Source organism: Epithele typhae (genome assembly GCF_022376455.1).
Source record: "Epithele typhae strain CBS 203.58 chromosome Unknown BXZ73scaffold_90, whole genome shotgun sequence".
NCBI lineage: Eukaryota > Fungi > Basidiomycota > Agaricomycetes > Polyporales > Epitheliaceae > Epithele > Epithele typhae.
In genome coordinates this window covers 16,359-29,819 of record NW_025954281.1, presented here as the reverse complement: position 1 = coordinate 29,819, position 13,461 = coordinate 16,359, and the positions used below count along the sequence as shown (strand labels likewise).

Genomic DNA, 13,461 nt, shown 5'->3' with positions numbered 1-13,461 from the left:
TGCGTTGCAGCGCCACCACAACAACGTCACACACCAGGGTGCGAAGCACGGGTGGCCCGTCGCCGTCCTGTACGACATCCAAATGCGCCTCATCGCTGCGTCAAACCCACGCATCGACTTCGGCATATTGGACCGCGAGCAGCTCACCATCGCGTTGCACACGACCTCGATGGAGCAGTCCGCGTTGACCAGCGCGCGCGCTGAACGCGCCCTCCAGCAGGCCTCGCGTGGCCGAGGAGAGAACAGTGGTTCTGGCTCCGGAAGCAAGAACCTGTACTCGGCCCCCACCAACACGCGCCGCTCTTCGTTCGTCGAGGATGCCTCCCGGAAGCGCGCGCGCACGGACGCTCCCGCGAATCGGTGTTTTCGTTGCGGCAACATCGGACACATGCCTAACGCCTGCACCGCTGCCAACACAGTCACTGGCCGTCGCGTCGCTGCACTCTCAACCCGCTCTAGCAGTGCCAACGCCCTCCAGGCCCCCGACGGCTCACCGTACTGCTTCGCCTTCGCCCGCGAGTCCTCATGCGCCCGTGGGACAGACTGTGCCAACTTCCACGGCTGTAGCATCTGCGGAGCCACCGCGCACGGTGCTGCCACCTGCGGCACACGCGGGCCCGGCGGGGCCTGATCCACGGGTGGTCGTCACCCCAATCGACCCAGACCGAGTGGAGCACGAACTGGAGCTCCTCGGCCTGGGCGCAAAATGGGCGCACGTCGTAGAAGGCCTGCGGGCAGGCTTCGACGTCGGGATCAAAACCCAATCCGTTACGCACACCACCATCCCTCCCAATCATAAATCTTCCTCCCTCAATCCCGCTTTCATCGACCGTTACATCGCAGAGGAGCAGGCCGCTGGCCGGTATTCACGAGCATTCGACCCCGACGAGCTTGAGGCCATCATTGGCCCCTTCCGCACGGCACCGCTCGGCCTAGTGCCCAAACCAAACTCGGACAAATTTCGTTTAATTCAAGATCTATCTTTCCCTCGCGATAACGTACGATGCTCACGCTTGTCCGTATGATACTCGCGCGTTAATCATACGCATTTTTCGTACTCAGGAGGCTGCCCCATCCGTCAATGCCGGCGTTGATGCAGATGACTTCCCGACAGAGTGGGGAACATTCGACAAGGTCGCGGCGCTCGTCCTCAGCCTCCCACCCGGGTGTCGCGCAGCAACCTTCGACATCTCTGCCGCATACCGCATCACTCCGGTGCGCCCTGACCAGCAACGCGCCTTGTGCGTGTTCTGGAGAGGCAAGGTGTACGTGGATAGAGCCTTGTGCTTCGGGCTCCGCTCGAGCGCGGGGGTCTTTGGGTCAATCGCGGACATGCTCGTCGACATCTACCATGCCCGCGGCTTCGGGCACGTCACGAAGTGGGTGGACGATTTCTTCGCCATCTGCTTCCCAGGACATGAGTTCACCGAGGACGCTTTCATAGCCACGACAGCCAACTTGGGCGTGCCATGGAGCCTTCTGAAGCTGCGCCGCTTTGCAGTGCAGCAACGCTTCACAGGGTACGACTGGCACCTGGAGCGCCGTACGGTGTCTCTCCCCGAGGAGAAGCGGGCCGCGGTTCTGGCACTGGTACTCGACTGGTCTCAGCCCAGCGCTTGCAAGAGCGTGCACGAGGCCCAGTCGTTCCAGGGCAAGCTCATACACGCGGCGTCCATCTTCCGCCTCCTGCGCCCGTTCACTCGCTCCGTGGGAGAATTCATCAAGGAGTTCGACTCACCGCGCGCTCGCCTTCACCCTCGGCGCCACTTCCGTGCGGACCTGCGCCACATTGCGGAGCTCTTGGGGCGCCTTCCCAACGAGCTTCCCTTGGAGAACCCCGAGGCCGTGGATATCGGCTGGTGGGGCGACGCAAGCTCGTCCTTCGGAATCGGGGTGGTCGTCGGATCACACTGGGCCATCTGGACCTACGCACCCGGCGTCACAGTTGGTCCAGGTCAGCGCTTCGACATCGGCTGGGCCGAGGCACTCGCGGTGGAGCTTGGCCTCATGATGGCCATCCACCATCAGATTCCAGCAGGCCTCCCTCCCAGTTGGCGCAGGTACCTCGCGCGCTCGGACAACACGGGAGTAGTGGCGGTAGTGAACTCCGGGCGAGCAAGATCCCCCAACACGAACACCATCCTGCGCCGCCTTTATTCACTCTTGGCAGAACACGGTCTGTCGGTCGAAGCGCGCTACGTGGCCACGGAGATCAACGTTGCCGACCCGCTCTCACGCGGCGACATCGCAGGCTTCCTGGAGAGGTGTCCCGGCGCCGCACCTACCAGCAGCGACTTCTCAACGCCACCGCACCTGCGCGACCTGATTGCCAGGTGGTGTTAGCCCTCTTCCACATTGAAGATCCCAAGGTCGACCAGTCGGACTCGCTCCCACCCACGGCACCGACCGAGGTCACGCTGGCGCCTGTGCCAAGCTCGTCCCAGCTCCGGCCTGCAGTTCCCGCCGCGCAGAGGATGCTGCAGTGGCATGGCACTCACGCGGCCCCTCTCAACACCCTGTCCCACATCTCCTTTCAGCACCTCGCACGGACAGCGTCCCGAACGACTTTGCGGGGTGCGACGGCTCCGGGTTACGGCTCTGGTATTAGCAAGTTCCACAAGTTCTGCGACCTGTGGGAGATCCCAGAACAGGAGCGACTCCCGGCTTCATTCATCCTCCTTCACTCCTTCTGTCTATGGGCAACGGCCGACCCAGACATAATCGCCGAGCTGGGAGAGCGCGCAGAGGCCCACCGGTACCCCCTGGAGCCCATCTCAGTGAGCACAACCCGCAAGTACCTCTCCGCCGTGCGCGCGTGGCACATCGCGCAGGGGTGGGAGGAGCCGCTCTCGCCTCGCGACCAGGCGCGGATAGAGTGGTCGCTGCGCGGCATTGAGAACCTTCAGGCAGACCGGCGCTCAAAACCCCCACGCCCACCGTTCACCCTCGCGATGCTCGAAACCCTGCACACATCGCTCCGGCTGGACAACCCATTCGAAGCTTGCGTGTGGGCGGCCTCAGCATGCGCCTTCTGGGGCCTCATGCGCTTCGGCGAGGCTACGGTGCGGTCCCGCACGGCGTATAACCCAGGCAGCAACCTCGCACGCAAGCACGCGTTCTTCGGCAAGGACCAACGGGGTGTTGAGTACGCGCGCCTGGACCTACCTCGCGCGAAAACGGCCAAAGCGGGTGAAGTGCAGCGCGTGTTCCTGGTGCGGCAACCGAGCGCGGTCTGCCCTCTGCTGGCGCTTCGAAACCTTGCCACCGTGGTGCCTGCAGCAGCCGACGATCCCCTCTTCAGCTGGCGAGACAAGTCTGGCATCCGCCCGCTGACGCGCCAAGCGGCCCTCGACTGCGTCAACAACAAGCTCCGGGAGCGAGGTTTTGAAGCGACCTTCGGCCACTCATTCCGGATCGGGGGCGCATCCCACTACCTTGCAGCAGGCACTCCCCCGGACGTCGTGCAGATGATGGGGCGATGGCGCTCACTGGCCTACCAGGTGTACGTGCGCTCCTTCGAGCTCGTCGTGTCAAAGCACCTGGGCGCAGTTGTCGAGGACCAACAGGACTCATAGGGGCAGCGCGCGAGCCCGCCGCAGGTGGTTGGGTCGGCGGCGCCGAGCGGCCGCAGTCAGAACCTGGGCGGTCTGGTCGGGGTGGCGGCTCGCTCCGCTCCGCGTCCGCGCCCGGCTCTGCCGGGCCCAGGCCCAACCCCCGCTGTCCGGCGTACGCCCACCGATCTCGTAGAGCCGTCACGCCCAGCGACGAGGCTGGATCACGATGGATACTTCGGCCGACGAGCGTCATCCGTCCGACAGCGACGCTGACTGCAGTGACTGGGTTCTTGTAACGCTTCCACCAAACTCGAGCCCCGACCATGCTCCCCCTCCCCCTTCCACCGACGGTGAATCCACCGACAGCGAAGCAGACGTGAGCATCGATGAGAACGACCCGTGGATAGTGGCTTTCAATGCAGTGCGTACCATTCTCACGTGCCCCGTCTCTGTCTTCTGAAGTTTGGTGCGTGTGTAGCGTGTCGCTCGCGCTCTCATCGAGTTCGCGCCACAACCCACTCTCCCCCAGTCACAGCTATATAATGGCAAGAATCGCCCCCCTCTCTGGCGATTCGGCTACGCCTTCGAGTTGGACGTCGCCTTCGAGTATGCCGTCCGACACAAACTCCGGATGCTACCCGGCATTGACAAGGCGGCCGAGGTTCCCACCTTTGAAGAAGTCCTTGCTCAAGAGGGCAGATCGGCGGGTGGTATGACGGCGACCGCCCTCGTAATCATGGCAAAGCACCTTAGCAAGAAGTGCGGCTTCTTCTTGGAAACTACGCGTACGCTCTCGGTTGGCCGGGAGCTCAAGTTCGTCGCCTACCTGTGGTCGAACTACGACTACAACGAGCGGATACGTTTGTGCCGTAATTACGATCTTGTCCTCCACATCCTCGACAAGGCGTTCAAGCCGTTTCCTGGAGCGGTAGCTGAGCCATTCTGGTACATCGATGTGGATAATGATTGTCTGGTACGTCGCAGCATCTGTCTGTGCAATGAAGCTTTCTCACATCGAGAACAGGGAATATAGCTCACTCGACCACTAGAAACAGTGCAGCGGGAGCACTTCGCCAGCGTTCTTTGTCCTCTTCTTCGCTCGAGTTACCACAAATTCGTCACAATGCAAATCAACTTTTCTTCTCCGCACCGCTTGCGGTACTCCACCCAACGCTTCATAGCGCACCTCAGTTTGGGGTCAAGGTCGACCCATTTGCTATAAGGTTTGCAGTACTTATTACACGCGATGTGGCTCGACATCGCCGGGGTTCGGGTCTTCTTCCAATAATTGACGACGGTCAACTTCCGTCTTCCGCTGGCGCCTCGTGTTGCCTGAGACGGATATCCTGTCTATGAGATCCTCTGGGGTGGCGAGGCGTCTCGAAGGTGTGGATGAGCAAATGGGGGGCCAGTACCCGTCCAGGATGTCGACGAGTTGGTCGTCGCAAATGCCAGGAACGCAGCGGCGGCTGTGAACGGGCCTGCCGTGGCGGATGTTGGGTGGGCTTCGAGGGGGAACCGGCGAAACAGACTGACGAGTCTCCGACAGATGACTGGGGCTTTGATGACGACCTCGATGCGGAGACGGAAGATGATCCCCTATCAGCACCTGCACTACCCCAGCCCGAGCCTGTGTCCCCACTCAAGGAAGAACCAGCCAAGGACCCGAGGCTGGAACGACGACACCGAAGAGATCCCCAACGAGTCGACCTGGGACGATACCTAGGACGAGAAGTACGTCACGCCGGCCAAGGCACCGAAGAAAGCGAAGGGGCTTACATAGAACATGTCGAAGGTGGGCATCCCATATTACACAGCCGTATTGACGACACCGGGCGAAACTTACCAATGCAAGTTGCTTGTTGAAGAGCGAGGTCATAAAATGCAGTCACGAGACCTTAGGATGTAGCTAGGCTCGTAAGTTGCTCGATCGTGAGTCATGGTGACTGTACGCAGTTGTACGCCCGCCTTTACCGCCGTGCGCCAATCAGAGCTGAGATCTGAGACATTGTCGAATGTAAAGGAGTTTCCCCCAGTGACAGAGAATCGGAATCAGTACTTACCTTTGTATGCATCGGTGCGGTATCCAGCTGCTGTGCCACCTGGCAGCGTGTTCACTTCCTTCCTCCCGATGAATCGGTCCACTTCGGTCGACGGCGTGCGTCATCCACCCAGCAGCGACACCGAGTCTGATGGCAGTGACTGGGTTCTTGTGACGCTTCCATCATTGAACTCAAGCTCCGACCAGCTGGCCTCCTCTCTCCCCTCCACCGACAGCGGATCCACCGACAGCGAATCCACCGACAGCGAAACGGATACTCCAAAGGAGCCTGACCCGTGGCTTGAGGCTTTTAATGCAGTGCGTACATATCATTCTCCCGCGCCCCCGTCTCTGTCTTCTGAGGCCAGGTGCGTGTATAGCGTGTCGCTCGTGCTCTGATCAAGTTCGCGCCGCAACCCACACTCCCCCAGTCACAGCTATATAATGGCAAGAATCGCCCCCCTCTCTGGCGGTTCGGCTACGCGTTCGATTTGGACGTCGCCTTCGAGTACGCCGTCCGACACAAACTCCGGATGCTACCCGGCATTGACAAGGCGGCCGAGGTTCCCACATTTGAAGAAGTCCTTGCTCAAGAGGGCAAAATGGCGAGTGGTATGACGATGACCGCCCTCGAAATCATGGCAGAAGACCTTTCCGATAAGTGCGACTTCCTCTTGGACACTTCGCGTACGCTCTCGATGGGCCCGGAGCTCAAGTTCGTCGCCTACCTGTGGTCGAACTACGACTACAACGTGCGGATAAAGCTCTGCCGTAATTACGATCTTGTCCTCCACATCCTCGACAAGGCGTTCAAGCCGTTTCCTGGAGCGGTAGCTGAGCCATTCTGGTACATCGACGTGGACAATGATTGTCTGGTACGTCGCAGCATCTGTCTGTGCGATGAATTTTTCTCACGTCGAGAACAGGAAATATAACTCACTTAGTAATCACTGGAGACAGTGCCGCATGAAGCATGAAGGTCATGGCGGTGGGGTTGGCGTTTGCCAAAGAATACAGCGTAAGCCCGTCTTCGAGGTGCTCTTCCACATGTACGAAAACTATAGACCCCGTGTCTACATCCGTAGACGCTTCATCACGCCGACTCCTGAATTGATAGGACAGTTACGCACGTCACACCGGCACACTGGGAAGAACGGCTGCGCCATGGTGAGTGTGACTGTCGTAAGCTTGGTCGAAGTCGAGCAACCCTTGCAGAAGACCTTGTGCGGGAGGACTTCGCTGGCGTCACGGTTCTGGTCACTATGCAAATTTTCGACTTGTCCTTTCCGCACCGCTTGCGGTACTTCACCCAATGCTTCATGATGTTTGGGATCAAGGTCGACCCATTTGCTACAAGCTTTGCAGTACACGCGATGTGGCTCGACGTCACCGAAGTTGAGGTGTTTTGAAAGTGTGGGTGAGTAAAGGGGAGGCCAGTACCCATTCATGACGCCGACGAGCCGCTCGTCACGAATGGGAACGCAACAGCTGCGAACGGCCATGCCGAGGTGGGGCTGCGGCGGATAATGCGTGGGGCTTCGAGAGAAACAAGCGAAGAAGACTACATAACGAGTCTCAGATGGATTACTAGGGCTTCGATGACGACCTCGACGCGGAGACGGAAGATCCTGCCCTCCCCCAGCAGCATCGTCACTGCCGTCTCAGCCCGACCCTGTGTCCTCACCAGCAGCACCCGCGGAAGAACCAGCAGACCCGGGCGATGCGTGGGGCTGGAATGGCGTCACTGAAGAAATTCCCGATGAGTCGACTGCGGTCGAGGACGACTGAGCGCATGTTTTTGGGTGGATACGGCCTAGAGACCGAGACGCGCTCAGCGGGGAAGGGGTGGAAAGACAAATACAGGCATACCTTCCATTGGGGCGCGATCCTCCGTATCCGCCGCAAGACCTCGTTGACTGCGCTCTCGCACTCGTCGTACCGGTCTTGAAGATGCGTGTCGATAAAACCCCGCGCCTCCTCCAACGTCTCCTCAATCACCTTCTCCTCGCGGCTCTGAGACGCACTTCAGCCCCCTCCACTTCAAACGCAACAAGCGATGGAAAATAACACTCACCACCGCATCCTCATATCAACTCTCCGACAACACCCTCAGCCGCTCCACACCGTCCTCGAGCTTCCCTCGCGCCGCGACCCGCGTTCCCGCAAGCGTATTGACCACCCGCCGGACCTCCTGGCCCACGAACATGCAGTCGTTCGAGAACCGCATCGGCTCCTTCGCGGCCTGCTTGAGCTGCACCGCGTTCGTAACCGGGACGAGCGCACGGAAGAGCTCGAGCGCCATTGGCGTCGCCTGCAGGACGATGTCGCCCGGGGGGCGGAGGACGTGCTAAGGGTGCCGGACGTGGCGAGCCCGGCGCCCTCGTCATCGGCGAGGCGGAGTAGTGCCTTGGGGCGTGGTGCGGGTGTGCTGGCTGGGATGGGGGAGGAAAATATGAGCTTGATGGAGCAGAGGCTGTCTCTGCGCGAACGGACATCGTTGGAAGCGTCGAGGCGACTGGTAATGTTGGTAGACTCTTGTTCCTGAACCGCTTCTCCAGCCCTTTCGCCTGCTTCGGTACCTTGGCCGGCGTGACGGGCTTCTTGCCCCACGTATCGTCCCAAGATCAGAGCTCGGAGTCATGCAGGGGGACACAGGGATGGCCCACCCAGACTGGAGGTAGGACTGGATGAGATCATTTTGAACGCCGTACTGATGAGCAATGCGAAAAGTGTGCTCTCGGGCCAGAACTTCAAGGCGGCCAGATTCATAGCGCCGTCGTTATTTACTTGAGCGATGACTTCACGGCCGTCGTTAGTACGAGCTGCATGGAACGCATAAGTCGGCCGCTCCTGTTCATGGTGGAGAGGCTCACCTTGATCATGTTATGTTGAATATATAGAATGAGACGATAGAGAAGAGAGCAGAGTGCCGGTACTAGCAAGACAAATTTGAGCGTTCCAAGAGCCAGCGGAGTGTGGTGGATGAGAGAGACAGGAGGGATATCTGTGGCACTCCCAGCCCCGGCCCCTTCCGATCACATCATCTCTCTGTCGACGCAAGGGTCCACGTGACCGAGAAGACGGGTCCTCCAAGTCCTCAGCCTACCTGCGCACCCATCGGACATCTCTAGTCCTTGCATCTCCAGAGGCAGTCAATCATTCTCTATGCCTTACTTCTGCCTATCAGCCTCACTCTAGAAGCGCTAATCGTCCTTACCGACTTCACCTGCGTTCTCGCGCTCGATCGCGAAGTCTTTTAATCTCCACGCCACCCACAATGTGCTCATGTATGGCGTGAGGCCTGCAAACCTCCCCTAGGTGCGCCCCGCAACCCCCTCTTCCGGACCACGGCGCTGACCCCGAGTCGTTGCTGTAGGTACGACCACTTCACTTCCGCGGACATTGGTAGGACCAGTTCTGCTTGGATGAGCGGCGCAGCCTTGGGCGCGTCTGCGAACAAGTCTGACGCACAAGTTATTGGTGCCGGTGAGTACTTGTCGGTCAAGCCTTGCTGCTTTTCCCGCTCCAAGAGCCCGTTCTCATGAGCATACTCATTATTTAGCAGTGCGCCTGGTCCTTGCGTCTACGAACGCGTTCCTCTGTCAAGTTCTGCGTCGTGCTCTTCGTTGACGATTCGCACGGCCAAAAATTAGTCATGTTTGCGCTGCTGTCATGCACATAGTTCTGGCACCTGCCGTTCTGGATGGGACGCACTCTGCCGAGCATGTTCCTGCTCCTTCCAGGTGAGTTCTCGAAGTTTTCTTGCGTCTGTCTTCTCGTATCAACGCGCACACCACCAACGTCGCACTGCACCTCATGCTGGAAAGAGTCCCAAATGCTGTGCGACCGTCTTTAGGAGGCGTGCTCCGCGCAATCACACTCTTTACTTTCGCTACTGCTGTCGTGTTCCGTTCGGAATTGCTCTATTGTTCGCTCATGGTAACCTGTAGAGTCGGCCGACGACAAGGCACCCCCTTTGGCGGCCTCTGTTTCCTAGCCGTCATGGGCATGTTCCCCGTGGATTGCGTTGCGACTTCTTTCCTGGTGCGCTCGTCGTTCGTGAACTATCGGGAAGCCGCGCTGTTTGCATTCAGCACATTCTCCGGATACAAGGACTACCGTGCGTTTTTTCCCGTTCCCGTTCCCCGACCCAGCTCACTTGCGAGGCGCAGGGCATGTACACATCTCGTATATCGCTGTGCAGACCGGTGCATCCCTCTTTCTTCAGAGTCGCGCCCTGCCCCAGCTGCCCCTCCCGTTGGTGCACAATTCCGTCTATGCGCACAAGCACTGGACATACGGCAAGACCATCACAAGTTCACATTGGGCATAATACATAAATATTCGATTCATACGAGCTTTCGTGTCACCCAACACCGATTGGTCCCCGCTGTCGGTACCTGACCGCCAATTTCTCCTCCGATCCGAACCCTTGGTGTGGTCGCAGCACAAGGCATCACATTGGCACATGGCGACGCGTTCCAGCCCCACGCTGCTGCCCCCTTCCTCACCTCCACGTAGTGGCGGTGTCCGTCTCCGTCATCCGTACCCTCGTCCTCGCTGTCCCAACTCCGCATCCCGGTTGTCGTCCTTTCACCCTTCTAATTTAATCGGTGGGTCGCGGCCCCGAACAAAACCACTGCGATGTGCTTCATGCTTCAGCGTACTTCCCGCTGGTGCAGTCTCCGCAGTCTCCGAATCCGATGGGATGTAGTCGTTGGTCGCTCCTGTATCGGTGGAAGAGTTGCTCGCTTGGGAAAGCGAGGCTGTCTCCCACGTGCTACTTGCCTCGTCCTCCGTGTCAGCCCCTCCGGTCTCTCGTACTCGTTCTACGAATCCTGCGGCTAACAATCTCTCCCTCAGCCTCTCGGCAGGTTCTTCTTGGATATAGTCCTGGATCAGGCTGCGAAAGTTTAGTAGCTGGTATGGGCAAACATATGTCAGCGCTGGATAATCGTCAAGAGGCGTCTGTAGAGAGGCACGTACGTCGTCCGGGTTGCCGGAGGGAGGGTTAGCTGTGACAAACCCACCCGGTGGAGCGAAGAGGGTGCAAGTACGTCCAAGTGATTTGAAGTGCACAACGAGTGGGCGCTCCAAGGCTTGAAGGAATGCGGGTGAGAGGCCAACCGCCTGGTAGCGAGCTGACAACATCTTCTTCTTCGTACTGTGCCATCGGGATTCTTTAGGGTCCAAAGCGACAAACACGGGCTCGTTGGCGTATAGCACTTCAGGCAGCGCTCGGTTACGGAAAATCGAAATTTGCTCTGCGAACTGGGCCAGCACTCCCTCTGCCAGGGTCGGGACGTTGGGAGGAATTGGGATGTCCTTCAAACCCTTCGTGAACGTGTCCTCGTTCAGATCTTTGGGGCGCTTCCAGAGGAGTTGCGCGAACCGACTGCCGACGATCAAGAAGGAATAGAGTTGATTGAGTCCAGGGTTGTGGAGGAATTCGATCATGGCTTGATTGTAGACCTGCTCGAAGGAAGATTTCATCACCCCCTCCGCGATGTCGTACACCTCCTCCTCGGAAAGCCAATCGGAGACTTGGTAGAGGCCTTTCAGTTCCCAGATGTCGATGATCTGACGCGAGAGGGGGAAATGGCGTTTGTGCTTTGAGGGAAGTCCATCGGTATTCACAGCCAGACCGAGGACGCGAGCGAAATCCCCAATGAGCTTGCCGGATCGTCTGGCTTGTTCGGCAGCCTCAGCAGTAACTGCGCCGGCCTCCAACAAGTCGGGGTCGGGATCCTCAGTCTCGGCAAGGTTGAAACCCAATAAGGGCTGAGGGGCCAAGAAAGCACCGACATATGGTCCGGTCTTATCTTTCGGTAGAAGTTCGACGGTCATCGACTGGATCGTGGCGATGTGGTTGTAGAGCGCGTATAGGTAGGCCTCAAAACGCTGGTGTCTTACAGCGTCTTGGAGAAGAAGGGAAGTCATCTGATTGAATCTGGCCAGGGTGTAGGTTAGAGTTGTTGGCTCTGCTGGAGTCTCTGAAGCTTGAGCCTGCTTCGCAACAGAGATTTAGCGAACAACTCCTACGATTTGAACGGAAGCAGACTAAAGATGATGGACTTACAGACCCAGTCTCTTGCTGCTGTCGTGAACGCAAAGACCGCGATTCCATATTGTCGGTGGGAGCAAGTATTTGTGGGCGACAAGTTTCAGAGCGGGATCTGCACGTACGTATATATACCCATTGTGGCGGCGGCTGGCCATGTCGAACGTTTACTCATTTGAGCACAACACGGTCCACTTGGCGGAGAGGAATCGGATATATGTCGGAGTTCGGACGAGTCTCACATGAAAATTTCCCCGTTAGAGAACAATGACATAACAATAGGCGGGGAAATTCTGGCGGAGAAATTTCAAGATCCCGAGTACAAGCCTTCCCAGTACATGAACATTTCATTTGAGAATAAAGACAGAACAATCGGCGGTGAGAGAACAAATGACCTTCGGGGTTCGCGTAGGATTCGTATTACCAATACCTTGTCCAAGCCCAAAACCGACACAATTGGCTGTGAGGGAAAGGTCATAGTCCAGGCCCTAGCACGGATCGACGAGCGAAGATGGAGGTCCATGGGCGCATTGGGTCAAGATTCCCACGCCACATCGAGCCCGTGGTTTGATTATATACATGTCGTCCCGACCGTCCTATTCTCCACATCTTCCTTGAGCTTCGCTACCCCTCCCGATGAATCACCCCACTTCGCTCGACAAGCGTCGTTCACCCAACAGCGACACCGAGTCTGATGACCGTGACTTCACTGCTAGGCTTCCATCAAACTCAAGCTCCAACCATGCTCCCCCTCCCCTTCCACCGACGGCGAATCCACCGACAGCGAATCCACCGACAGCGAATCCACCGACAACGAAGGAGACGTGAGCGTCGAGGAGCCCGACCCATGGCTTGAGGCTTTCAATGCTGTGCGTATCATTCTCCCTGCCCCCGTCTCTGTCTTCTGAAGTCTGGTGCGTGTGTAGCGTGTCGCTCGTGCTATCAAGAAGTACGCGCCGCAACCCGCTCTCCCCCAGTCACAGCTGTATAATGGCAGCAATCGCCCTCCTCTCTGGCGGTTCGGCTACGCCTTTGAGTTGGACGTTGCCTTCGAGTACGCTGTCCGACACAAACTCAAGATGCTACCCGGCGATAAGAAGGCGGCCGAGGTTCCCACCTTTGAGGAAGTCCTTGCTAAAAGGGGTAAATTGGCGAGGGGTATCACGATGATGGCCTTCACACTCATGGCAAAGGACCTTAGCAAGAAGTGCGGCTTCTTGTTGGACACTACGCGTACGCTCTCGATTGGCCCGGGGCACAAGTTCGTCCTTTACTTGTGGTCGAACTACGACTACGACGTGCGGATAAAGCTCTGCCGTAACTACGATCTCGTCCTCCACATCCTCGACGAGGCGTTCAAGCCGTTTCCTGGAGCGATAGCTGAGCCATTCTGGTACATCGACGTGGACAATGATTGTCTGGTACGTCCCAGCATCTTCCTTTGCGACGAATGTTCCTGACGTTGAAAACAGGGAATATAGCTCCCGTAAGCACTGGAGACCGTGCCGCTGGCCATCGGAAGAGCGTCGAATCAATCTCATGGAGGAAGGTTCGGCGTTTGATAAAGAAAACAACACGAGCCCGTCTTCGAGATGCTGTTCCACATGTGCGAAAACTTGAGGCTTCGTGGCCAGATACGTAGACGCATTTGTAGCACACTGTTCCTTCACAGGCTAAGTCGCAATGTATATTCATGGTGAATACCAGCAGGGATAACTCTTAGCCATTCGCGCACGTCGCATTCGTACCGCCCGCAGACGCTTTGTGACCTGTTTCATCGCCCCGACTCCTGAATGTGGCCCATA

General features: G+C 58.1%; 4 protein-coding genes across 4 annotated transcripts; 3 read left to right on the top strand and 1 right to left on the bottom strand.

Moving 5' to 3' along the window:
- Positions 1 to 767: 767 nt before the first annotated feature.
- BXZ73DRAFT_9037 (uncharacterized protein) lies at positions 768 to 929 on the top strand (the record flags this gene model as incomplete). The annotated part of the gene is made up of 1 exon (XM_048025611.1): positions 768 to 929. A coding segment is annotated over one exon (162 nt), but the record flags the coding sequence as incomplete, so codon positions are not given.
- Positions 930 to 3,780: 2,851 nt separating this feature from the next.
- Positions 3,781 to 6,530, top strand: BXZ73DRAFT_106746 (uncharacterized protein; the record flags this gene model as incomplete). Its single annotated transcript, XM_048016708.1, has 5 exons — positions 3,781 to 3,975; positions 4,033 to 4,527; positions 5,803 to 5,913; positions 5,976 to 6,470; positions 6,522 to 6,530. 5 exons carry the CDS (start codon positions 3,781 to 3,783, stop codon positions 6,528 to 6,530), a joined length of 1,305 nt encoding a protein of 434 aa, XP_047872400.1.
- Positions 6,531 to 9,153: 2,623 nt separating this feature from the next.
- BXZ73DRAFT_81768 (uncharacterized protein) lies at positions 9,154 to 11,535 on the bottom strand (the record flags this gene model as incomplete). The annotated part of the gene is made up of 4 exons (XM_048023568.1): positions 9,154 to 9,414; positions 9,755 to 9,885; positions 10,263 to 10,515; positions 10,582 to 11,535. The coding sequence occupies 4 exons, from the start codon at positions 11,533 to 11,535 to the stop codon at positions 9,154 to 9,156; spliced, it is 1,599 nt and encodes a 532-aa protein (XP_047872399.1).
- Positions 11,536 to 12,612: 1,077 nt separating this feature from the next.
- Positions 12,613 to 13,116, top strand: BXZ73DRAFT_55251 (uncharacterized protein; the record flags this gene model as incomplete). The annotated part of the gene is made up of 1 exon (XM_048021308.1): positions 12,613 to 13,116. A coding segment is annotated over one exon (504 nt), but the record flags the coding sequence as incomplete, so codon positions are not given.
- Between the last annotated feature and the right edge of the window lie 345 nt (positions 13,117 to 13,461).